Raw genomic sequence first — 24,198 nt, 5'->3', positions numbered from 1 at the left:
TGGTTTGTTTTTGAGCTGTCAGTTTTCACTGGTACAGCTTCTTCTCTTTTGTGCTTTCAAATTTGTGCTGCTTCTCTAATTTGATGTGCCAAATCTATATAATGAGTATTGGGTGGATAAACTTGTGAATGCTTCGTTTACTATTCTTTCATACTTTCTTCTTTTCACCATGCGATAGGTCAGTGAAGCCTGAGCTGGTGCGGAGAAGAAAAGGCTAAACACTTCGGCCTAATGGGAATGAGCAACGACGGAATGAGAAGACGAGGTGCTATGGACAACCTCATTAGGAAAGAAGGGTTGAAGTGTTTGGGTGGAATGTGTAGGGTTTATTTACAACCATTCGACTGCAACTTCACTCTTGTTTTACAGCCAATTTTAGAATGTGAAATATCTAAAGAATTATGGATCATTTACTAATCTAAGAACTAGTAGTGTTATATCCAAGGAAGACCAACTTTTTCTATTATTGTCAAGCAATTCTTTCAGGATTAAACTTCAGATCTCTCCTTAAAAAGGGGGTGGGGGTGGGGGTCGGGGGGGGGGGAAGAAGTTCTGATCCTTATTCTGATGTTGAAACTTAGCAAAATAGTATCTATTTTCATTCCAAAGGAAGTGCCAAATGGAGCAATATATGTCAAGCATTCATGAATTTCCGTCATTTGTCAACTGATTTGATTTGCCACCCCACCTTATGGTCCTATAACATTCTTTAATTTGATAGCATCCACTATCCTTTTTTGGTTTCTTCATCTGTGTTCAGTATCTGTATTGGAGTCCAAATTAATTTAAATTCTTGTCGTGTAAGGCCCATTGAAGGGGGAAGCGCTCTTATTAGGATTTTTCTTTATACTTAGGGTTCAAAACCCAAACCTCTGTTTAATGAGAGAAGAATCTTAGACCTCAGTTTAATGAGAGAAGAATCTTATTCATTCGACCAGGGCGGAGCCACGGTTATATAAATCCAAACCTTCGTAAAATGAGTATTAGAAAAATTAATAAATATAGATAATATTTCTTAGACCTCTGTTTAATGAGAGAAGAATCTTAAATTCGATTCGACCATAATATTTTGTGGTTGATAGCACCCAGTCACCCACTATGGTTTTAAGTCTTTAGAGGAACTAATATTAAAATCCTATAGTATTCCTTTATTTTCTTTTTTCCCCAAACTAATTGTTATGTCATAGTATTTGAGAGCTGAAAAAATTGACTTGTTTATTAGAAACAAGGTTTAAAACTATATAGCAACTGCTTAGAAATTTTTTATTTGGTATCTTATTAGCTCGAGATGATTTAAATGGAGATCGACCCGTAGTAAGAATTTATATAGCAGACTTTAACTTATTTGTGACTAAGGCGTCAATATTGCTATTGTAGAAATAACCGTATTTACTCGTTTTTTAATATATCAAAGACATTTAAGGGCTCGTTTGGTACAAGGAATAAGGGGTAACTAATTCTGGAGTTAAATCTGGGATGAGTTTATCCCACATTGGGCTCATAACTCTTTTCATTACTTTTGATTATATTCTCAATAAATGATGAATTGTTGTCTAAAATAAATGTAAAAAAGTCAGTCATTTTGATCCTCATAAACTAAATCTTATCATTCTTACGGTATGGAGTGAGGCACATATATTTTCTACTTTTCTTTCTTCCATTTTTTTGAAAGCACGTAAAAGTATATAATTATAATTACTCATTCCATCCTAAAATGATTGTTATTTTTACTTCTCCAAAGTTCAATCAAATCATCATTGACTAAAATTTTCAACGTATTCTTTCATGATTTCTTAATATGAAAAAAGAAATATAAAAATTAGTATCTTTTGTGCATTTTTGTGATTTAAAAGTATATTTGAATAGTAGAAAAGGAAATAATGAAAAAAAAGAACTAGGTGTAAATGGAGCCAGGGAATAAGGATAAGAATACATACTTGGCCACACATTTGAGGAATTTCTAAACTTTATTTTGCCCTTTACAAAATTGACACAAAAAACAAACATAAAATAAGAAAAAAGAAAAAACCATGGCACGCACAATCACAAGTTGTCCATTACGTACTGTCCATTGCTTATTAATTATTATAATATAAAGTCGGTGGTGGTCCAGTCAGTCATGGGCCCATGGACCGCTGACCAAATATAATATTTCTTGTGGCCCACTCTTTATCCACATATCTTTATGGGTCTCACCAGTTTTTTTAGTTTCCTTTTTCCCTCAAAAAATTTCAGGGGTACTCTATTTGGACGTTGCTATTTAATTTGAATTTAATTTCACAGGGTACTCCAAAAGAATTGGGGCGAGGAGATTAAACAGGATATGAGGCAGTTGTAGCTTATCGAGAAAATGATCTTAGATAGGAGGCTGTGAAGGATATAAATTAGGGTAGAAAGTTAGTAGGTAATACGGTATTGTGTCTCATATTCTTTCATAATAATAATTATAGTCTTTCTTGTGTAGTTTCTTGTCCTTCGATTTTTGTTACTATCTTGTGTTCCTCGTACTTTTTGCAAAATGCATTGGCTTGCTTTCCATAGTATCTTGCCATGGTTGCTTCACTTCCGTTATTTCCTTTTCTAACTCGCTTTGATATGTTTTCTCTTGGAAAGGGTCTATCGGAAACAACCTATCTCCCTCCCAAGGTAGAGCAAGGTCAGGTAGGACTACTCTCACGCCACTTGCACCGACTTGTGGACTACACTTGTATGTTGTTGTAAATTTTTTGCACGTCTACTCATTTGTCTACACTTTGAAGTTTCATATGGCTCTTTAGGTATTTCTGCATGTAGTTCAAGAGAAAATGGTTCAACTTTAGCTATATATAATTGAACTTCTACAACATGAAACTTCAGACGCCACATGTTTGAAGTTGTTCCGAAGTGGGTAGATTTACAAAATTTTATGTACTACGAATATGACTTAAATGGTGGTTCAAAATCGGACGGCCTTTTTGCCCTTTTAAGAGAAAAGCTCCAATATTATTCATGTACTATGAGAAAAGCTCCAATGTAATTCATGTACTATATGAGATTATTTATTTTTATCCTCCGTTATATTATGAATTCATTCATATCGTTGTTGTTAGCAAATGATCTGATATTTGCCTTTAACATTAATAAGTTTCGGCATGAAATGAGTGATCTCCGCGTATCAAAATATTTCTAGGGAAAAAAAATCTAAATTACCCTCTACTTTCAATATGGTTTAAAATTACCCTAACATTTTACTTTAGGTTAGACTCCGCCAAGATCAATGATAAAAGTGAGATATTTTCTCAACGACGGAGGTAGGAGTTCACTCAACGGATAATATTAGGATAAAGTTGCTCAATTTCGTATTAAATACATGTGTAAGATTAAACTCAAAGCTTACCTACCTCATTTTGATTTTTGCAAATGGGGAAAATTTACGTCACCATGTAACAAATGTCCCAGTAAAGTCAAATTAAGCAGAGGAAAAAAAGAAGTCAAATTAAGCAGAAATATTATTAAATGAAGTTAGAGTTGTGTTTGGTTATAGTTTTTGCAAAGAATATTTGGTTGTTTGAATGTATTGAAAATGAAAAAAGTGAAAACAAGTTTTTTGGAGCTTTTCAAAATTTCAAATGATTTTTTATGGCCAAATGTTGATTTTCAAATAAAGTGAAAATGTTTTCAGGAAAAAAGTGAAAAAATTTCATGGCCAAACGGACCCTCAGTTTAATCACTCTTGTTTTTTCCTTTTAGTAAAATGTTTTCCATATATTTTGATACTGTATCTGCGCCTCACTAATTCTTTTAATTGATTTTGACATTCAAACTTGTGAAGTTTTACGACTTACCCTGAAATGTAATCAATATATTTTGGAAATAAAACTTATTCGACGATATCTCCGCTCAACAATAACAACATACCCAGTGTAATTCCACAAGTGCAGTCTGGGGAGGGTAAGATGTACGCAGACCTTATCTCTACCTTTGTGGGGTAGAGAGGTTGTTTTCAATAGACCCTCGCCTCAAAAGATACACAGTCAATGTAGGATTGTAAGAGAAATAAGACAGCAACATATCAACATACAGAATAAATGGAGCAACACATAGTAACACACACATAAGGATAATGATCCAGGCGATACCAAAATGATACTACTTCAAAAAGGAGAGGAAGGATGGAAAGGCTAGCCCCCTACCTCTCTCACACACATCGCGACGAAACTCAACTACCCACTAACCTTCTATCCTAATCCTCGACAATATCTCTACTCAACGTTAAAAATTTCTAGTATTACCACAAGGTTGTGGTGAAGTTGTAAGTATTCCTTCATCCTTAATCAGAGGTTCCGGGAGGTCAAATAATCTAGTATTATTACCTAAATTTCAATAAATTGAAGCTCGATATTGCCTAAAAATTGCTCTAATCAATCGTCGGAGTTCATTAGGAGAATTAAAGTAGGAAAAGATTATTCATTTTTCCACCAGTGGACACTCATTACACCAACTTTTTTCTTAAAACTCTTTTTTATACTACAAAAATTAGAAACTTACTACTAGTTTGAATCATTTGGCTAGTTAGGTAGAGATTATAGTAATATAAAGTTATTATGCAGGAAATAATAACGTACATATATTTATATAGTGAACCTTAAAACAAGAATTGTCATACAATGAATAAACACACGAGGGATGATTATGTGTGAATTGTCTGCTTTAAAGATATTTCTATCTTCAGATACTCTAACTAGACGTGTGTACAAAGAAAACCGACAAACCAAACCAAACCCAACAATTTTGTAACTGTTCTCTCTAAATTGTGTAAAGAAAAGAAGACTTAAATCAGAGAACTGCCAAAAATGTGAACAATTTACTTTACAAAATCACCAGAATAAAGCTAAGATCATCAGAGAGATAATTCTAAAAATATCATTTTAGAAGGATAGCAAGCATTTGTTACACAAGTTTTCTACACTAAATAAGCTGAAAAGTTCATAGAAATTGGGATAAACAAATTTCAACAACAGCCAGCAAGTTTACTGGAGCATTACAGTTTGAAAAAAAAGAAAAGAATAAAGAAGAAAAGAATCCGATGAAGGAACGAACAATCAGCATTTACGTCTCATTGTTTTCATCAGATAATGCAATGGTACAATTATCTCGTAAGTATATTCCGCTATCCAATTTTACATCTCAACCATATGCAAGGGACAAGAAAAAGCGAAGAAAATGAAAAATTCTATACTAAAGAATCTACGTTCAAACCTTACACGAGAAGTCCCTTTCCTCTGTAAACATCGATTGGGAGAAGTTCTTTCTATAGCAAGTACTGAATTAGCTCTAAGTGAAATGTACCTCTAGACTGAAGTATTTCTTCAAAGAGAATACACATACGTAATCCACATCCACGACTTTGGCTCAAAGCTGTATTTTCCACCTATATTAAGCATTTTTATACCCAAACTTCCATACGATAAATATCTTCCTAGGCAGCAATTCCTGAAACACAAATCAAGAGCATATGTAAGTAACTGTGATGCAAATGAAACATATCTGTCGATGCATACATATAAGCATAGCAAGAAACGAAATCATCATTGTGTGTGCTTTGGTTCTAGCTTAGCTCATGGTATCTCATTCACCAGCCACCAAATTGCAGCCCATGAACGGTTAAGAACATGTTTTTTGGGTTTCACGCCCCCGACCCCTCTTTTTTCTTTTCAGACATAGGTGTAAAGGTGAAGTCAAACTGAAGGTGATGATTATAGCTTAAGGGGTCATTTGGTTGCTGGTTAAAGTTATGCAGCTATTAGTAATAATGTAGGGTTAAGTTATTCCATCTGCATAAAATAATATATAAATTCAAACGTGACTTATACATGTTTTAGTTACGCGGGATTGTAAGCTGGTAACCAAACACCATACTTGGTGTGCTGAATTCTATGCATAACAGCTAAAATGCTACCAAACATGATACTAGTTATGCTGGTTTTAATGCATATATATTTACTTCCTAACCAAACGACCCCTTAAGAGCACAAAAAGCAATAGGAGCAATGATGTGCGTGAAAGTTTGTGGAAGACCAGATTAGTGCATGCATTAAGAAGACATGACCACAATTAACTAAAAGTGACAAAGATACCTTTATTTGATCTATTTGCAACACTATAACCACCAACATAACCGAGTGAGTCTGCATTCCCAAGTCCATAACCAAAGGAAGCAGAGCCATCTAGTTCTGGAGATGTTGAACGCCAGGCTGTGTCCTCATAAAGCGAAGCACCTACAGTACCATACAAGTTCCCAAAAGCTCCAGCAGCAGATGTATTGGCAGCATTGCTTCCCGAGTTTCGTCCATACCCCGGCCCACCTGCTTCGCCGTTGTTAGTGATGTTGCCACCGCCAAAAGATCCGTTTCCTCCACCTTGACCCGAAATTGAAGAGGAACCCCAAATTGTTCCGAGACCCCCCAAAGTTCCGTATCCCGCAACCCCACTTCCAGAGCCACCAAAATCATTAGAGTTGGCAGTATTTGTTCCATAATTAAGACTCTCATTGTCCCACAGGTTCCATCCATTCAACATTGAACTGCTTCCAACCCTTCCCGGGGCAAATCCGACAGGACCGTTGAACCTGTTTGAATTCCCATTGTAGAAGGAACTGAATCCGCCGCGTGCGTAATTAGAACCAAAAGTTCCATTTCCACCGTAGTTTGGGTTCAATGTGGAGTCAATGCCTGATGGCACGTTGAAGTCAGCAGGATTAAAGGAAGAATATCCGTTCCGACCAGCAGTAAGTGGACTGTATCTACCTTCCATTCTCAAACCATAATTTCCAAGCGAGCTTGGATTAACGTAACCTTGAGTATACGCATTGAGCAAATTGTTAACCCTGTTCAAACCATAGTTCTGTCCGTTAAACGGGCTTCGGGCTGGACTAGGTGATAGCTCTTTGGGTACTGCACGCTTAACCTCAACCATTTTACCGTTAAGCTCATGAAATGTTTTGTACAGAACTTTATCGACTGCCTCCTCCGAGTCATAGGTGATGAATCCAAAGCCTCTAGGCCTTTGTGTGTTGTGATCATACATCACCACAACATCGGTGATCGTCCCGAATTGATCAAAATAATTCTTGAAGTCACTCTCGGTGACTGAGGACGCCAAACCTCCGACAAAAATCTTTTTAGTGCGAGCAGGACCTGGAGAGCCCTGCATACTTCCGTTGTTTCTGGTAATGTGTTGATCGTCTCTCGGAACAGCCTTCTTTGCCTCTACCTGGAGATCACAAAGGGAAATAGTAAAAATGTATACATTCTTTTCCAGTAACAATTAACAACTTATTGGAATTCCTTAAGCAGAAGCTCATTCTTATAACACGGTTACACTAACTCGCTACAGATACAAGTTTGCTGGTAATTCATGATTAAGAAATTCCAGAAGAAATGAAAAAGGCCAATAGCCTAAATCCTACTCCCTCAGTTTCAATTTGGTTGTCTTACTTTTCTTTTTAGCCTGTCTTAGGAAGAATGATTCCTTCCTAATTTGGCAACTATGTAATTTCAAAATCTCAAATGGCATGTTTAAGACCACAAGATTAAAAGGCATTTTGGTACATTGTACATATCCTTAGTTTAAGACCACAAGACTTGAAAGTCTTCTTTACCTTCTTAAACGCCGTGCCCAGTCAAACTAAGACAAACAAATTGAAACGGAAGAAGTACTAACTAAATCTGCTTGCTTTCATTAACGGCGCCTCTCGTTTACATCTTCATGTACTATTACAAAGACCAAATTACTTCCATCAATTAGTTTCATGCAACATTTGATAGTTTGAGCTGTCGATTTAGTACAGCTCATCTCAATCTAGTCAACTTAACCGGCTAAATTCTGCGACAACTAGATCACTTGCTATTACCTTCAATTAATACATATAGAGCCAATCACATTTACTGCGGTAATACTATACACTTCTCAGATTGAATCATCAATTTCTTCATTGATAGTGTTGATATGTCATTGTTCATGAACTATTAACAGTTTGCAAATAACAATAATCATAATCATCGAAAAATATCACAGGGAAAATTTGAAATTTTTAGACTAAATTCTAGTAGCGTAACCATTCTTTTCTGACAAAACATCGTTCTTGGACTATATCGAAACAAACTTTGAACCGTAAAGTTTCATTAACGATAAGTCCAAATGATATATTTGGCACGTGTTACTTACAGTTCTACCATCAATTATGTGTTTTTCCTTGACAACTCTTTCAGCAACAGAAGGGTCTGCAAAAACGACAAAACCAAAACCACGAGCACGGCCAGTGATCCGATCTTTCATGATCACAGCTTCAACCACATCACCAAAAGCTTGGAAATATTCTTTCAGACGATCTTCATTGGTGTCCCAAGAAATTCCACCAACAAACAATTTGCCAGGCTCCATTTCCATTCTACACATCAAAAGGTACCACCAAACATAATCAAGAATAGATCTTCAAACCAAAATTCGGATCACTAACTTCATCAAGTAAAAAGAATAACAAAGGATCTCAACAAACTCATAAATTTGGATAATTCAAAACAGTTTGCATAAACTTCAAGTTCTACTATTCTAACAACCTTAACAATCAAGAATCCATAACCTCATCAATGCAACAATTTCAATATGAAACATCAAAATGCAGATTAAGTAAAACAAAAAAAGAGAATTGCATCTACACAATAGATTCCAATAATCATAATAATCAGCTATTCAACAAGAGATCATCTGATCTTTCAACAGATCAAAGATCAACACACACAAAAACCATAATTCTCCACAAAATATAAAGCAATAAAGATCAAAACTTTATAACATAAAAACATGAACAATAAACCAAGAATCAACTTACCCACAATCCAAAATTCTCTACAAAGCAATAAAGATCAAAACTTTTTAACATAAAACCAAAAATCAACATACCCACAAGCCAAAATAGATCAAAAAAGCCAAAAAGATTAAAACTTTAAACATAAAACAATGAATAAACAGATCAAAGATTGAATTTTTACCAATAGATTAAGGCCAAGAAGAGAAACTGGTGTAATTCAAGATTGATTAGAGAGGCATATATAGAAAGAGGGGCTTAAAATGCCCTCTCTTTTTCCTCTCTAAACTTTCTAAATTTAACCAAAACACAAAAATGGAGTTTTTATTTTTATCAAAAAGAGAGAGAGAAAAAAGAAGAGAAGGAGAAGAAAAAGGTAAGAGAGAAAAGAGAGTGTGGTGTAAGAAAGATTGATTTACATCTGAAATGGCTAACACTGTCTATTTATATATGTACACATATAATAATAAATAAAAAAATATGTATATTTTTGTTGTATATTTGTGTATATAATTTGTATAATAATGTGAGAGAGAGAGCTCTTTGGCTATCCTCTCTCTCTTGTGTGTGAGAGAAAATGTAGAAGCTGAGAGGAGACAATGGAAGATGATGACTTTTACATTGTTTTATATAAATAGATTTTTGAATTCAAAACTGTTTTTTGACTTAAAAAAAAAAAAACTAACTGGACAGCAAATATTTATATTACCTTGGTAATTTACTTCTTGTAAGTTTTCTATTTTGATATTTAGTCCACTGATTGTCAATATTTCAGACAATTGTCTTACTTTTTTCTTTTTTTCTATTTTTTTTCCTTCATATTTTTACCTCTAATTTCATCAGTCAGGAAGGAAATAAGCTACATTTTCACTCCATTTTCAAAGCTCGAACCCGAATTCTCTAGTTAATGACGAAGGAATGTAAATCATCCCACCACATCTGACATCTCCTTGTGGTGCATTCTCACAATTATCGTCTATCCCATCAGAAATAATTATCACCTACTACACTTAGATATTATCGACATATATCAAAACTCAAAATCTTAAATGTTTTTAGCTCGCCATTCAAGTTCTTATTGAAAATTATGGACTTACCATATCTAAACGAGATTATAATATATGAGAAATTGCGAATCGTATTTTCTTTGAAGATATTGGAATAGGATTATGCGTCCTTATTCACACAAAGCAACACAAATTTTCTCGTTAACTAGTAGTTTATCAAATATAGTGTTATTATTTTCGAAAAGCTTAGGAGAAAAGAGGGTTATAAGCATTATCAATTATTTTACCAACTAATTATTCATGTGCTATGTTAAGCTTGTATTGTTATACTTCATATTTTATTTTACAACAATATGATTCTAAAAATACTCCAAATATAACATATTTCCTATATAAAGGGATAAAACTCACGCATTTCAATTTATTGAAGGTTTTGATACACCTAGTTAGATATTATAACGATTAAAATTAGAATTTACTAATAACCGATGGATTAAAAGTGCTATTATATTTAACATATGTTATGTAGTAGATTGAAAGTCTTATCCAAACACAGTATTATAATACCGTTTGCTAAAGAACCACAGGAAACTAGCTTCTAAATTAGACATAAATTGCTTCTTTAACGATTAATCGTTTACAAGAGTTACGTAAATTGCAGAAAGGCCAAAATACAAAATACATAAATAATTAATCTTCATCGATTAAAGTGAGAATACATATCATTTTATAAACTAGCAACATTATTTTTTTCATATTTTTCCCAAGTTATGTGCCCCTATAAACAAAGATGAATTAATTAATCTCAAAAACTAATTACTTAAGAATATTAGAATTATACCAAGCTTGAATCATGCCTTCATGTGGTGGAAAGGCATGAACCGCAACCCAAAAACATGGACTAAGTCACATGCTACGTCAAAACTTTTTAAAATACATATATATTTTTGGTTAAATATGTTAGAATAATATAATACAAAAGAAAAAAAAAAGAAAAAAAGAAAGAGGAATTCACTTTTGTTCCTTTAGTTAATGTAAATACTGTTTTTGATTCTTGAGATAAGCACATTAAATCTTTAATTAATTAATGCACTTTTATCCCTTATGTGTGCTACTTTCATTCCGAATTATTAACTGATACACTACTTAATTATATATGTCTAATGTTGAGTTTGTATTATTATCCAATGTTTGAGGAAAATATGATTCTAAGCAGGCGTTTGGCCATAGAAATCAAAAACTTTTTCACTTTTTTTGAAATTTTGGAGTTGGAGTTGGAGTTGTGTTTGGCCATAATTTTTGCAAATAGTATTTTTTTTTTAATTGAAATGTACTTATTTTAATTGTGAAAAAAGTGAAAATCTGGGCAAACACTAATTTTTAAAAAAAGTGAAAAAAAATCCGGAAAAAAGTGAATAACTCTTATGGCCAAACGGGTCCTAAAAATAGTCTAAATATAACATATTTTTTTACATAAAAGGATAAAAATACACATTTTTTGTTAATTGAATGTTAATGTAATAATTAACTCAGATGTCACTAGGACCAAATTGGAAGTTAACAATAATTGAGAGACAAAAGATTAAAAAAATAGAAGAAGTTGTAAATATATAGAGCAAAAGCGATAATTTTCAAAGATGAAATGGCTTTTTCAACTGCGTTTCGAATAAGATAAGAATTTTGGTTTTTTTAACATCAAGCCTCACTTATTTATCTCAGCTTTTTGAATTAAAAAATGAGAAGAAAGTGGGAAATGTGTGTTGGACAGATTGGATTCCTTGTTTGCCTATTCATCTAAAAAAGGAATAAAAACAGGTAGACTTAGATTTAATCAAAATACAGAAAAGAATATCATAGTTTTATACTAATTTAATATACATAGACACATGGATGAGGCAAACAAATCAAAGGGATTAATGAAGAAACGCAATTTTGTTTATATTTCTAAGGAAACTCAAAATGACAACTAATTTACAGTAACTTACGTACCAACCGTCCCTTCATTAGGGGCAACTTTTTTGTCAAAAAAAATATTCTGAGTACTGATAAGATTTTCTAATCTTACAAGTCAACAACTATTTTACGTGATTACTTGACACTATCAAAGATTGTGTTAGAATCGTAAGTAACTTTAATTCTTAACGTAAGGTTTTTAGGTTTTAGATCTGAAAATATAATCGTTTGTGATAGCTAGGGAGCAATAATTTTATGTCCTAAAAAGCAATTATTTCAATAATTTTTAGATATATCATATACGAAGTTTCAAAATGAATTTAAATGAATAAATATGATGTAAAAATTCATAAAGTCAATTCCTACTTTTTGAAACTTGGACAGTGATTATCACTGTTGCTCTTATTGATACAAAGGCAAGTAGAGTTGCTAGGTAGTTATTGAAAAAAAAAGACAAAATACTCTAGAGAAAAGAAGAATTACTAGAAGCAACATTTGGAGGATTAAAGATGGTTAAATTTAAAAGTTATTTAAATAGCTTTCTCCCTTCTCTTAAATTAAAAAAAAAAATTGAGATGTTGTCAAAGGAAAACATTCTTTGATTAGGTGTTTATTATTTTTTGCTCTCCTTAATTATGTCATAGACTCATAGGCAGTGGGACATACCATAAAAAGTCAGTTGCCTATTGCAAATTGGTCCTCCGACAGTTTACTTGGGACATGTAAATATGCAATATATTTATTTAAGATTGTGATGAAGCGGTACATATTTTTTATTTTTAACAAAAAATTTAGATACGAAAATCGTCTTCGATAGAAAACGATCTAGTTCTATAGTAAATTTCAATTAGCTATAACAAGCAGGAAAAAAATGTACAGTAATTTCTAGAAAATATCTTGAAACGTTCTAGTTCTATAGTAAATTTCAATTAGCTATAACAAGCAGGAAAAAATTTACAGTAATTTCTAGAAAATATCTTGAAACGTTCTAGTTCTATTGTAAATTTCAATTAGCTATAACAAGCAGGAAAAAAATGTACAGTAATTTCTAGAAAATATCTTGGTGACCAAGAAATGTACCGCAATTTACGCACTCTGTTTTTTTCTTTCCCTTTATAGGAGGGGGGGGGGGGGGGTAGAAAATTAATTATTGTTGTGCCCAAGAAAGAATTTTGGATATTGCCTTTATATTCTCCTTTTGCTTTTTTTTTTTTTTTTTTTTTTGTGAGCTAGTCTAAAATCATGGATATCAGAACTGATGTTTTAGTTGATTTATTTTTGAAGAGTTCTTTTATAGTAGAACTTAACGTATTTGTGCTTTAATACCTTCGATTAACTTGTAAATACTTTCAAAGATATCTTCATAAAAATAATATTACTATTAGTATGTTTTTGTGTCCTTAGTTAAGTAGTTGGTTTAATTATTCTTCTTATATGCTTAATCATCATTTCGATGTGCAAAAGTGTATTTAAGATAATTTTTCAACAACTGAACTGAACTGAACTTATTGCTCTTTAATCGAACTACATATATAGAATACTTACGCAAAAAAAAAAAAAATGTATCCATATTAAAAAAGATCATACTCAATTTAGAACCGATTGATCGATATACACGGTTGAGGATTCATCTATCTATCTTAGCGAGTGTTATTTTTAGACAAGTATGAGATTAAAAAATACTATGGTAAAATGGTAAGTACTTATCAATCCATAATCAGCGATCTCGAATTCAAGTAGTGAAAATGAAGTGATCTTCGGCAAAGAGCATTTTACCTCTCAAAATAGAAGCTTTCGAGGCAAATCCAGATTAACGAGCTTCAAAACGAATACCAAATTGAGAATGAAAACAAACAAAACAAAAAAAGAAAAAAATACAAAAAAAAAAAAAAAAAAAAGGGTTATCATGTTTAATTGTTTGATAACTGGAGTTTGAGTTCGGTTTTGCCAACTGTTGGTCAATGCATATAATGGATAGGCTTTTGGACACAATTATATTACTGAATGAATGATTACATCACATGCAAAAGCTAATTATATCACGACAAACATTTCATAAAATCATTTGGGCTTCCACAAGCCGCCTTGGGAATTTAAAATTAAACTCAATAGTCTCATTTAGATCTCTGTTCTGTTTTTGGTAACTAAATTATTCATATCATCGATAATAACATAAATAAAAATTTATCCGTACACGATACTTAATTTATCATGATTAAGTAATTTAATAAAATACAAATATATATCTATAATCATAATTAAGTGAAAAAGGTCTATGCGCAAAGCATATATCATGCACCTAGTAATTTGTTGTAAACATCGGATCAGATGCGATTAAGTCTATAACAATAATACATCTAATTTTAGTGCTATTTAATTATGACATAATACATAAACAAACCCTCAAACTTGGCCTTTATGCCTTCCAAGTTTGACTGTGCATAAGTAGGCACCTCAAACTTGTATAAAGTTGAATACGTAAACACAAATGCTGACGTGAAAAATAATTTTTAAGATGTCTAGATTATTATTTTGTAAGTTGGAGTGTTCAACTGCCAAATTGGAGACAAATTGAGGTTTCTACTTGTGCACAACTAAATTGAAACAAATTCTATTTATGTATTATATCTTTATTACTTGTGCACAATTAAAGTTGAAATTGACCCATTTTTTTAATTTTTACAAAAAATGACCCAAACTTTTCTCTCTCTCACTCTCTTGAGGCTATAATTTGTATATGTTGGCCTATTTATGTATTATATCTTTATTATGAGAAAATTGGGCTATTTTTCGTATGTTTTTTAGGCAATAATGCTTACCAAAATTGATGAAATTTTTTTAATTTTACATAAAAGTTTAATGTTAAATGTAATTTGATCGTTTCAAAATTTATCTCTCTGCAACCTCTCTCTATAACTCTCTCTCTCATCTCAAAATATATCATCTATATCTTTGTATATGTTGGTATTGTTTTAGAGAGTGTGTTGCTACATATGTTTGATATATGGGTTTTTCTTCTTTCAATGAACTAGATATGTTTGTATAGTTTGATATTAATATAGTTATTTCTTTTATCTTTGAGACAGTTTGAATTTTTAAATTTTAAAAAAAAGCTATTTTTACTTGTCAAAATAGAAGAAGTAACACTTATGGTAAGTGACTAAACTATGTATATTTATGAAATTTTCCCTTTAATTATTGCATAACAAGTTTACAGTTAAATGTAATTTGATCGTTTCAAAATTTATCCATCATGCAACCTAGACAAAATTAAAATCCTATAACTATATTTTGTGGCTCCATCTAATTCAAAACTAAAAAGTTGTGTTGTTCATCTATCTCTTTCGGTTCTAGGTGATTTTAAGTTTTATGGCTATTGTTTTAGAGAGTTTGTTGGATATCATTATCTCCGAGTTTCGAAGGTTGCAATTGGCCCTAATCGCGGCTCCTGATGAATTTCCCGGTCATAAATAAATGGTTTCAATATTTTAATACAAATAATAAAAGGCGAACTATACACAAACGGATTTAGTCCTTTAACTATTTAAAAACTTATCAAATTTGGGGAAGGTCTATTTTTTTATACAAACAACAGACAAACTAGGATTCGGAAGGAAGGTCCCGTCTTTTTTAAAATGACACCATCTTTTTTAATTTTTTTTTTAGGGGTGTGACGATTTTAACCGAGGATCCGTCGGTTACGAAACCTTATGGAAGAATTAGATTGATAACGAACTTTCAGTGAGAGAGAAATATGTCCGAGAATATGTAAATTACACTATTATCATATTAAATTTAGATAATATTATCAAGTCCAGTCTTTTACAATGTACAATTGGTAGGTAAGTACATTTTCCACCCTTCTTGGTTCCATCTTCTATGTGTTTTTTCTCACTTCTTTCCCTCCAAGCCAAGAACCTAAAACCCTTAAAACCCTTGCCCCCTTTTCTTATCTCACACATTATATCATCAATTACACACAACTTTCCATGAAATTACAGCTACAAATAATGTACATGTGATAAAATTTTGAAGAATCCAACCCAAAAAAGCCTAAAAATTTCATACTACATGTTAAGATTATCAAGAATGAAATCACTTATTTCCCCAGTACTTTCAAGACCCAATACCATTCCTTTATCTTTCTGTTTTCATTTTCAAGAACCCATTTTTGTGTGTAGGAAATATGGGGTGCTTCTTAGTACTTTCAAGAACCCTAGTTATGTTAAAAAAGTAAACCCCATAAGTAAAGTTTCTTCTTTTAGATGTTGTTCTACTGTTCAAAACCATAGTCAAATTAATGTCTTGCATAGTGATGATTCAGGTTCTGGTGAGGTTCATGTTATTGTGGGTCCTATGTTTGCTGGAAAAACTACTACTCTTTTGAAGAGGATAAAAACTGAAAGAAGCAATGGCAGGTTAGTATTCTCAATATGTTGTTTCTAATTTGGTCTTGTGTCTTGGTTTTATAGGAAATGAAATGCTCTGCATATTTAAAGTTCAAATTTTTTTTGCAACTCTTCTTTGGCTTTGATATATGCTATTCATATGTTGGAATAGGAAGTGTGCCTCAACTGTTTTTTTGGATCATCCAGTAGATAATACTGTATCTGTTTGGGTTTCCTCTCATGGGATTCTGTATATCTACTCAGCTAATTACTTTATAGTGTCTTATACCTAACACAAGCTTTACAGAACTTATATATAAGTAGGACTTTTGGCTAGTATCTTAAGACTATGATGTACTATATTTACTTTAAAATGAAACATGGATGATTCTGCATCGAAGCCAATGTTCGTAAGACTTCTTTGTTTATGTTCAGTAACATAACAAAGCATCTTTTCAGCAGTGTGTTGTCGTATCGTGTGATTTTTCTCCAAGACCAAGTTTTTGAGTGATGATTAATTTGGTTGAATCAATAACTGTAAAGATATCTTTCATGAGTCTAGGGACATTGTTGGGCAAGGGTTTAACACCCGAGTCCCGACTTAGTCATTTATATCATCTTCAGTGAGGGTGCTTTTTCCTTAGTCTGCTTTCACACTTGGCGTTCAAATAAGCAAGTGATTGGAACTTATAATTAAAAAAGAAAGTTGTTGCAGCACTAAATGTCCGTTGCTCCAAGGCGCCAAGTTTCCCTATGTGGACTTGGTTTCTTTGCAGTTCTTAGGGGTAAGGTCTGCATACACACTTCCCTTCCAGACCCCACCTGTGGGATTACACTGGGTTTGTTGTTGTTATACTCAACTTTTCATCTTTCTCGTTGAATCACTGTGCCCTTTTTTCTAAATTTTGTTGTTCTTCACTCGGCTTTTTGCTGTTTCCTTTGCTTTCTTCCCTGGGGTCTTGAAATCTCCATGCTCTTTGGCTCTCTCATGTTGAGGAAGTAAAAGTTGGACCATGTTATTCTAATGATATTTCAATTGAAATCCTGGTTGATAATATTCCCAGTTTTCAGGCCAACGGCGTAAAGAATTCCCTCTATTTGGACGAGACAATAAAAGGTCTCTGTTTCTCAGGAAGGGTGGCTGAAGCAGTTGGAATATTGTGCCGTTCTGGTGTACAGGTGGAGGCAGAAACTTATTCCCTTGTTTTGCAAGAGTGCATTTTCCGGCAAACTTATAAAAAAGGGAAAAGAGTCCATTGGCAAATGATTATTGTTGGCTTTGTTCCAAATGAGTATCTGACTATTAAGTTGTTAATTTTGTATGCAAAAGCAGGAGACTTGGATACAGCACATGTTATATTTGATAAGTTGCAATTCAAATGTCTGGTTTCGTGGAACACTATGATCTCTGGATACGTGCAGAAGGGCATGGAGGAAGTTGGCCTGAGTCTCTACCATAATATGAAACAGAGAGATGTACTTCCCGATCAATATACTTTTTCATCAGTCTTTAGAGCCTGTGCCGCTTTAGCTGTCCTGGATCAGGGCAAGCAAGCACATGCTTTGTTGATTAAAAGCCAAATTAGTGGAAATATTGTAGTTAATAGTGCGCTTATGGACATGTATTTCAAGTGTAGTTGTCCATCTGATGGGTATCTTGTGTTTAGTAAGTCCTTGGAAAGGAATGTGATAACATGGACTGCTTTGATATCCGGGTACGGACAAAACGGAAGAATAAAAGATGTTCTCGAATCGTTTCATAGGATGATCGATGAAGGATTTAGGCCAAACCACGTAACGTTTCTTACGGTTCTTTCTGCTTGTAGCCATGGTGGTTTGGTAGATAGAGGTAAGGAGTACTTTACATCGATGACGAGAGATTATGGGCTTCGACCGAGAGGAAAACACTATGCAGCTATTGTGGATCTTCTAGGCCGTGCTGGAAGATTACAAGAGGCTCATGAGTTTGTCAAAAACTCGTGTTGTGGGGATCACCCAGTATTATGGGGCGCTTTACTTGGGGCTTGTAAGATTCACGGAGACATCGAGATGGTAAAACTTGCCGCCCGAAATTTCTTTGACTTGGAGCCTGATAATGCTGGAAAATATGTTGTTTTGTCTAATGCTTATGCTTCTTTCGGTTTGTGGAACAATGTTGCGGAGATAAGGAGATTGATGAAGGACTCGGGGGTGAAAAAGGAGCCTGGTTATAGTATGATTGAGGTTCAAAGACAAGCACATTTCTTCTTTATGGAGCATAATGCTCATGAACAGACTGGTGAGATATATAAATTGGTCAAAGATATGGCAGGTGTTTTAAAAGATGCTGGTGATGTTCCAGATTTACTGAGTTAAAGGGAAAGGACCAACATCGACATAGATTGAGCATTTTGGTTGAATCCTCAGCTACTTAGCTGCAAAGAGTCTTGTTAAAAGGGCAACTTAGTCAGAAATCTTCTGTGGAGATGCCATTTGCCTTTCAATGCAAACATTGATGGTGCATTTAAAAAAGCAGGGCTTGCTATTTGCTTCTAGGAGGAACATGTATGTGAATAAACAGATGGATTGCTTTGTGACCAAGTAATGTGATGGTTTCGGTTTGGGATACGGTTCTTAATAAAACAAGTTTACCAAAGAAAACATGTTTTATTAAGGTCATTTAGGACTATATTGCTATAACAACGGAGTTGGCTATTTTCTAGTAAAATGTATAAAAAGCCATACCTCATCATAATTTGAATTTGTAGCAAATGAGTTTATTCTTCTACAATACTATATTCTAACCAATGCTGCCCATGGATTGATGAATTTTGGGCATTCTAGGAAATGTATTTGAATTTATTTTCTTATGCTATATTGCTATGTCTGGTGGTCAAGCAGATCATTTTATGTAGTCGCTAAGATACATTTAGGCAATGCATGAAATGTTTCAATTGTTCGCAGTGTCTGAAATATTTTAGAATCTTAATCAATCTATGGCTTTTCATCTGGAACTGACATAATTCCATGCACCTATAGCACAACAAGAGCTACAAGTGTGTGAACAAGCATAAAAAATGGGTGTATGAATTTTATGTCTTCATGTGGTGGACACATTAGTGACTGCTTTTTGGATAAATTAGTATAAACAAGTCCTTTTACCTTTTCATGTTAGACTATGCAGCCCTTAGAGCATAATTCTTTGTTATAGTATCTTTTTAATCATTATTCTGTATGTTCCATTCTTTTACTTGAAAATTTAGTTACAAAGCTACAAATTACATTCAAGATATCAAAAGTTTGACATTAGAATTAAGGACATGTAGTTTGGATACACAAGGCATGCAAACTTCTGAGTTTCGAAATGCTGCTTGAAATTTTATGATCTTGATGGAGATTTAATGTTTCCTAATGTTGTCATGTCATTGTCTAATGTAATTGCGTGCTATTTTCCCCTCTCTGCAGAAGTGTAGCAATTATAAAATCGGACAAGGATACAAGATATGGGTTGGATTCCATTGTGACACATGATGGGGACAGATTGCCATGCTGGCCTTTAGCTAATCTATCGTCATTCAAACAGAGATGTGGTTCTGAAGCATACAGTAAGGTAAAACTACCACGGGAAAATATTGAGAAGTAAATATATTAGGTGATTAGCATGTAGTTCTGAAGCATAAATTCTTCTCTAAAATTTGGGGAAAGAAGTCCTTTTTTGAGTGCATTCAAAAATTTTAAATTTGAAAGGTAAAATGGTAATTCTTGAAAATGATATAATCATGAAGCATTTGTCTTACTTTCCTTTTTAGTCTTGTTTCAAGAAGAATGTCTCTTTTCCTAATTTGGCTACTCGTTAATTTCAATATTCCACATGGCATGTTTAAGCCACAAGATTAAAGGGTATTTTGGTACATTATACATATCTTTAATTTAAGATCACGAGTTTCAAAAGTCTTCTTTATTTTCTTAAACTCCGTGACACGGCAAATTAAGACAAACAAATTGAAACAGAGGGAGTATGACTTTTATCACGACGCGTTTTTCGTTGCTAGTATATGTGACTGTTTTTTGTGACTATTACATGATTTCAGTTAGAGGTTATTGGCATTGACGAAGCTCAGTTTTTTGAGGATCTGTATGATTTCTGTACGGAAGTTGCTGACCATGATGGCAAGATTGTGATAGTTGCTGGATTAGATGGTGACTATCTAAGGTACTGCTTACATTAGTCTCCGTGCTTTAATGTAGTCAGCCGAAATATTTCATATGTACTGAATGTGATTCTAAGTTGCAAAAACTCGTGTACTGATCTGTATGGGATCATATTTGGGTTTTGCAGAAGGAGCTTTGGTTCAGTTCTTGACATAATACCAATTGCTGATACTGTGACCAAACTTAACGCACGATGTGAACTTTGTGGTAAACGTGCTTCTTTCACTTTGAGGAAGACAGAGGAGACGAGAACGGAGCTGATTGCAGGAGCAGAAGTATATATGCCTGTGTGCCGGAAGCACTATGTGAGTGGACAGGTGGTCAAAGAGGCTACTAGAAGTGTTCTGGAGTCTCAGAAAGTTGAATGCAGCTCTATTTTGTAATATAATAGGATATTGATGCAACTTTTCTGCTTTGCACTTCCAACACCTATGTACTTCTCTACTTGTTTATAGGCCATTTGCTTAGAAATGTTAACCAACTATTGTACTTCCAAGCCTCTTTTGCGCAAGCCTTTGTGGATTGAATTACTCGGTATATATGTTGGTGGAAGATAACTGGTATCTGATGGAATAGTCAAGGTGCGAGCAAGTTGACTCGAACACCATAATTATTAAAAAAGGTACTATTGTACTTTCGAAGCCTCTGCCCATGCCTTTATGGACAAAATTATTCAGTATCTGTGTTGGTGGGGGACACTAGTATCTGGTAGAATTACTGAGGTGAGAGCAAGTTGGCTAGAACACCATATTTATTAAAACTATATTTACTATTATACTTCCAAGTCATATTTTGGGGAGGGTTGCTCCTCAAACTTCAAAGTGATAAAAATGGAAATGGTTTGTCTATGATTATTCTAGCACATTTAATTTCCTTTGTCGTTATGCTTCTCCATAATGTGTACTTTAATGATTGAACTTACGGACAAATTTTTGGTTCCAAAATTTACCAGTAAGAGCTTTTTCAAGGGAAAGGAATAAAGTAGAAAGAGGCAATAAGTCAATAACCATTCTATGTAAAAACTTCATCTTCTGACTCCAAACGTGGTGGATAATAAGTGCTTTACTTTGTTATGTTTAAAATTTAAGTAATGAATACACTATTTTGTATCATAAGGAATAAATATCTCGTCTCAAACACAAAAATATGGAAATAACATAAAAGATGTAAGTTTATTGGACAACAATATAGATAAACAAAGCTCTTACAAAATATTACCACCCAAAATGCCATACTACAAATCTCAAACAAATCCTAGTTTCTGACGGCTAACTACAATTTTAGAACACTGATTTGCATCATCTCAAATTCACCCTTGTGTGTTACAAAGTACTAACAGAAGAGACAGATTACACAGAAGTAACATAAACAAAAAACACAGAAACAAGATTGTCTTCCTCAACACTGTGTTGATTATGAATTCCAGGCTCTCTGAAAAACTGGATTTAGACTTTTGATAATGAAGATCACATGTTTCCCAGGTTTGTTGTGTACAAGAAACGAACTATGTGCCATTAGAACTCCGGCTAGAGCTTGATGTCGCGTTTCCTCTCCATACTCCTGCAAAAATAGAACAAAAGGGATCTTAATCAGCTTTTACAATCATGTTTGATTTGCTATTACAGTCAAACCTCTCTATAACACCATCCTCTATAACAACATTTCACTATAACGGCCAAGTTTTCAGCGGAACCAGTTTTTCCTGTTATGTTATATTACATATTCACTAAAACAACATTCGCTATAGCAGCCAAAAGTTATACAGACAAACGACACTGTTATAGAGAGGTTTGACTGTAGTGATAAAAGGACAAGATGCATTATTTACCTTTGTGGATTTCAATGCTTTCTGAATCACATAATTGCCGAAGGGATCTTTGGCAAGTTGAACTAGTGCTTTATCATCAGTTAGAAGAACATCAACCACTGAAATCATTCCAGATTTTGATGACTCTATGCATTTCTCAACAACATGGCTACCACCTTTTTTGAAGGCTAGTGTTAAGTACTGCTTCTCAAGTTGGCTGAATACTTTACTTGAAATCTCTTCGTCCCCAAGTTCAAGAACATGCTGCACAACAAAGTTCCTGTTGCAACAAGAACACACAAATTCTTAACATAAACCAGAAACCAGCCAACAATAGTAAAAGACAGGAAAAGGTGGACGAAATATCTTAATTTTACACTCCGTTATAGTTTACGTCCGTGCATATTCTTGCTGTTAGCAAATGTGCATACTCTTGCTGCTGTTAGCAAATTGTCTCGCGTTTGCCCTTGACTCTAAGGGATCCCCGACTTGAAGTATAACAAAAGGGTAATTCAAACTATAGTTAAAAGTAGATGAGTAAATCTGGACATCTTTTCCGAAGTATTTTGACACTCAGAATCCACCTAGTCCATACTGGAGCTCCGTTAAAGTCAAGGTCAAATACGAGACAATTTGCTTGTAACAAGAAGTCAAGAACATACAAATTCTTAAAATAAATCAAGAAACCAGCCAACAGGAGTAAAAGAGAGTAGAAAAGTTGAAAAATACCCTTCTACTATATGAAATATTTTAATTTTACCCTTTGCTCTTAGCAAATCGTCTCTTGACTGCAAGGGAGGTAATTTAAACCGTAGTCAAAACTAGAGGAGCATTGGAATTTTTCTTCCAGTGTATTTTGACAGGTGGAATCCACTTAAGTCCGTATTGGAAAGTCAAGGGCAAATACGAAACGATTTACTTATGGCGAGCGTTTGAATAACGGAGGGAGGAAACTATATGTTATTACTTACCCCCAAGGATCATTGGCAAGGTAACCTGACTGGTTTGCAATTTTTTCAAGTAGCTCCCTTTTGAGAGGGTTGGTGATACAATTGATGCAAACATTCAAAGATGCACATCCACTTTCATTTGTAGCCAATTCTTTGAAACAACTAATAATCCCACGGTACAAAACCTGAAATCAGTAAGCAAATTCTCCAGTAAGCATTCATATCTGTCTATGACTTTATTGCTAAAAGCAAAAAAACGTATAACAAGCAACCAAAATATGTTATAAATTTACCTCATTCTGCTTCTCATTGAAGACATGGAAACACTGTTCAACAACGTATCGTCCTGTTCGATGAGTCATCAGTTCAACTAACTTCAAAGACACAATTTCTGAGCAATACTTGGCCAAAGGTTTCTTTTTGAAGCTTTTAATTAGCATTTGAATGGTCTTTGAACTGTCAAAATCAAAAGGCAAAAAATGTTAAAGTAGGCCAATATTAAAAAAAGTGAAGTACTTAACAAAAAGCTTTACTCACCCGTATTTCATAAAGGCTGTTTGTAAAAACAAATCAACATTGAAGTGAAATGTTCTGAGAATTAGTTTTATCTGTTCGTCGTTGCAGAATTCAAAGAGTTTTAGGAAGAAAACATGTCCATATTCATCGATCATCACCTCAAAAAAAGAATCAAGAACCTCATTAAGTATCCTTTGTATGTAGTAATAATTATTCAGCTCAAGAAACTTTTGCAATAATCGCGAGGCTTTGGGATTTTTAGCCATCTTAATCACGTCGAATCCTAGATTTGGCAAATAACCATAGTACAATGCTGCAACACTCTGATTCAACAAGTCATTTAAACACTTTGAATAATCCTCGTTACTCCAATCTTTATAGTCTAATGGAAGCTCATTATAATCTCCAAATTCTTGAACTCCAATGCAGCTGTTACTCAACATGTTATTGCTCAAATTTTGGCCAAAATTGGACCTACTCATTGTATTACACGTTGAGGATGATCCATATTCATAATTTGTACTTGTTCTTATATATGCAT

The 24,198-nt window shown here is 33.6% G+C and overlaps 3 protein-coding genes across 4 annotated transcripts; 1 reads left to right on the top strand and 2 right to left on the bottom strand.

Annotated features, from left to right (window-relative positions):
• Positions 1-5,066: 5,066 nt before the first annotated feature.
• On the bottom strand, positions 5,067-9,412 carry LOC132058791 (heterogeneous nuclear ribonucleoprotein 1-like). Its single transcript, XM_059451137.1, has 4 exons — positions 9,030-9,412; positions 8,206-8,428; positions 6,117-7,251; positions 5,067-5,472 (listed from the first exon to the last, which is right to left on the bottom strand). The coding sequence occupies exons 2-4, from the start codon at positions 8,425-8,427 to the stop codon at positions 5,459-5,461; spliced, it is 1,371 nt and encodes a 456-aa protein (XP_059307120.1). The 5' UTR covers position 8,428; positions 9,030-9,412; the 3' UTR covers positions 5,067-5,458.
• A 6,169-nt stretch (positions 9,413-15,581) lies between these two features.
• Positions 15,582-20,947, top strand: LOC132058790 (thymidine kinase a-like). 2 transcript variants are annotated; one of them, XM_059451136.1, is made up of 4 exons: positions 15,630-16,223; positions 19,638-19,782; positions 20,264-20,385; positions 20,512-20,947. In XM_059451136.1, exons 1-4 carry the CDS (start codon positions 15,877-15,879, stop codon positions 20,765-20,767), a joined length of 870 nt encoding a protein of 289 aa, XP_059307119.1. In that variant the 5' UTR covers positions 15,630-15,876; the 3' UTR covers positions 20,768-20,947. The 2 variants fall into 2 exon arrangements, 1 of the variants encoding a protein (XP_059307119.1); XR_009415418.1 differs by lacking the exons at positions 20,264-20,385; positions 20,512-20,947 and adding an exon at positions 17,258-18,690 and having other exon boundaries at positions 15,582-16,223; positions 19,638-19,756.
• A 620-nt stretch (positions 20,948-21,567) lies between these two features.
• Positions 21,568-24,198, bottom strand: LOC132060517 (putative pumilio homolog 16). The gene is made up of 4 exons (XM_059453535.1): positions 23,435-24,198; positions 23,163-23,326; positions 22,213-22,471; positions 21,568-21,944 (listed from the first exon to the last, which is right to left on the bottom strand). Exons 1-4 carry the CDS (start codon positions 23,579-23,581, stop codon positions 21,798-21,800), a joined length of 717 nt encoding a protein of 238 aa, XP_059309518.1. The 5' UTR covers positions 23,582-24,198; the 3' UTR covers positions 21,568-21,797.

The sequence above is a fragment of the Lycium ferocissimum genome, chromosome 6 (genome assembly GCF_029784015.1).
Source record: "Lycium ferocissimum isolate CSIRO_LF1 chromosome 6, AGI_CSIRO_Lferr_CH_V1, whole genome shotgun sequence".
Classification (NCBI taxonomy): Eukaryota; Viridiplantae; Streptophyta; class Magnoliopsida; order Solanales; family Solanaceae; genus Lycium; species Lycium ferocissimum.
This window is presented reverse-complemented; position numbering and strand designations above follow the sequence as displayed.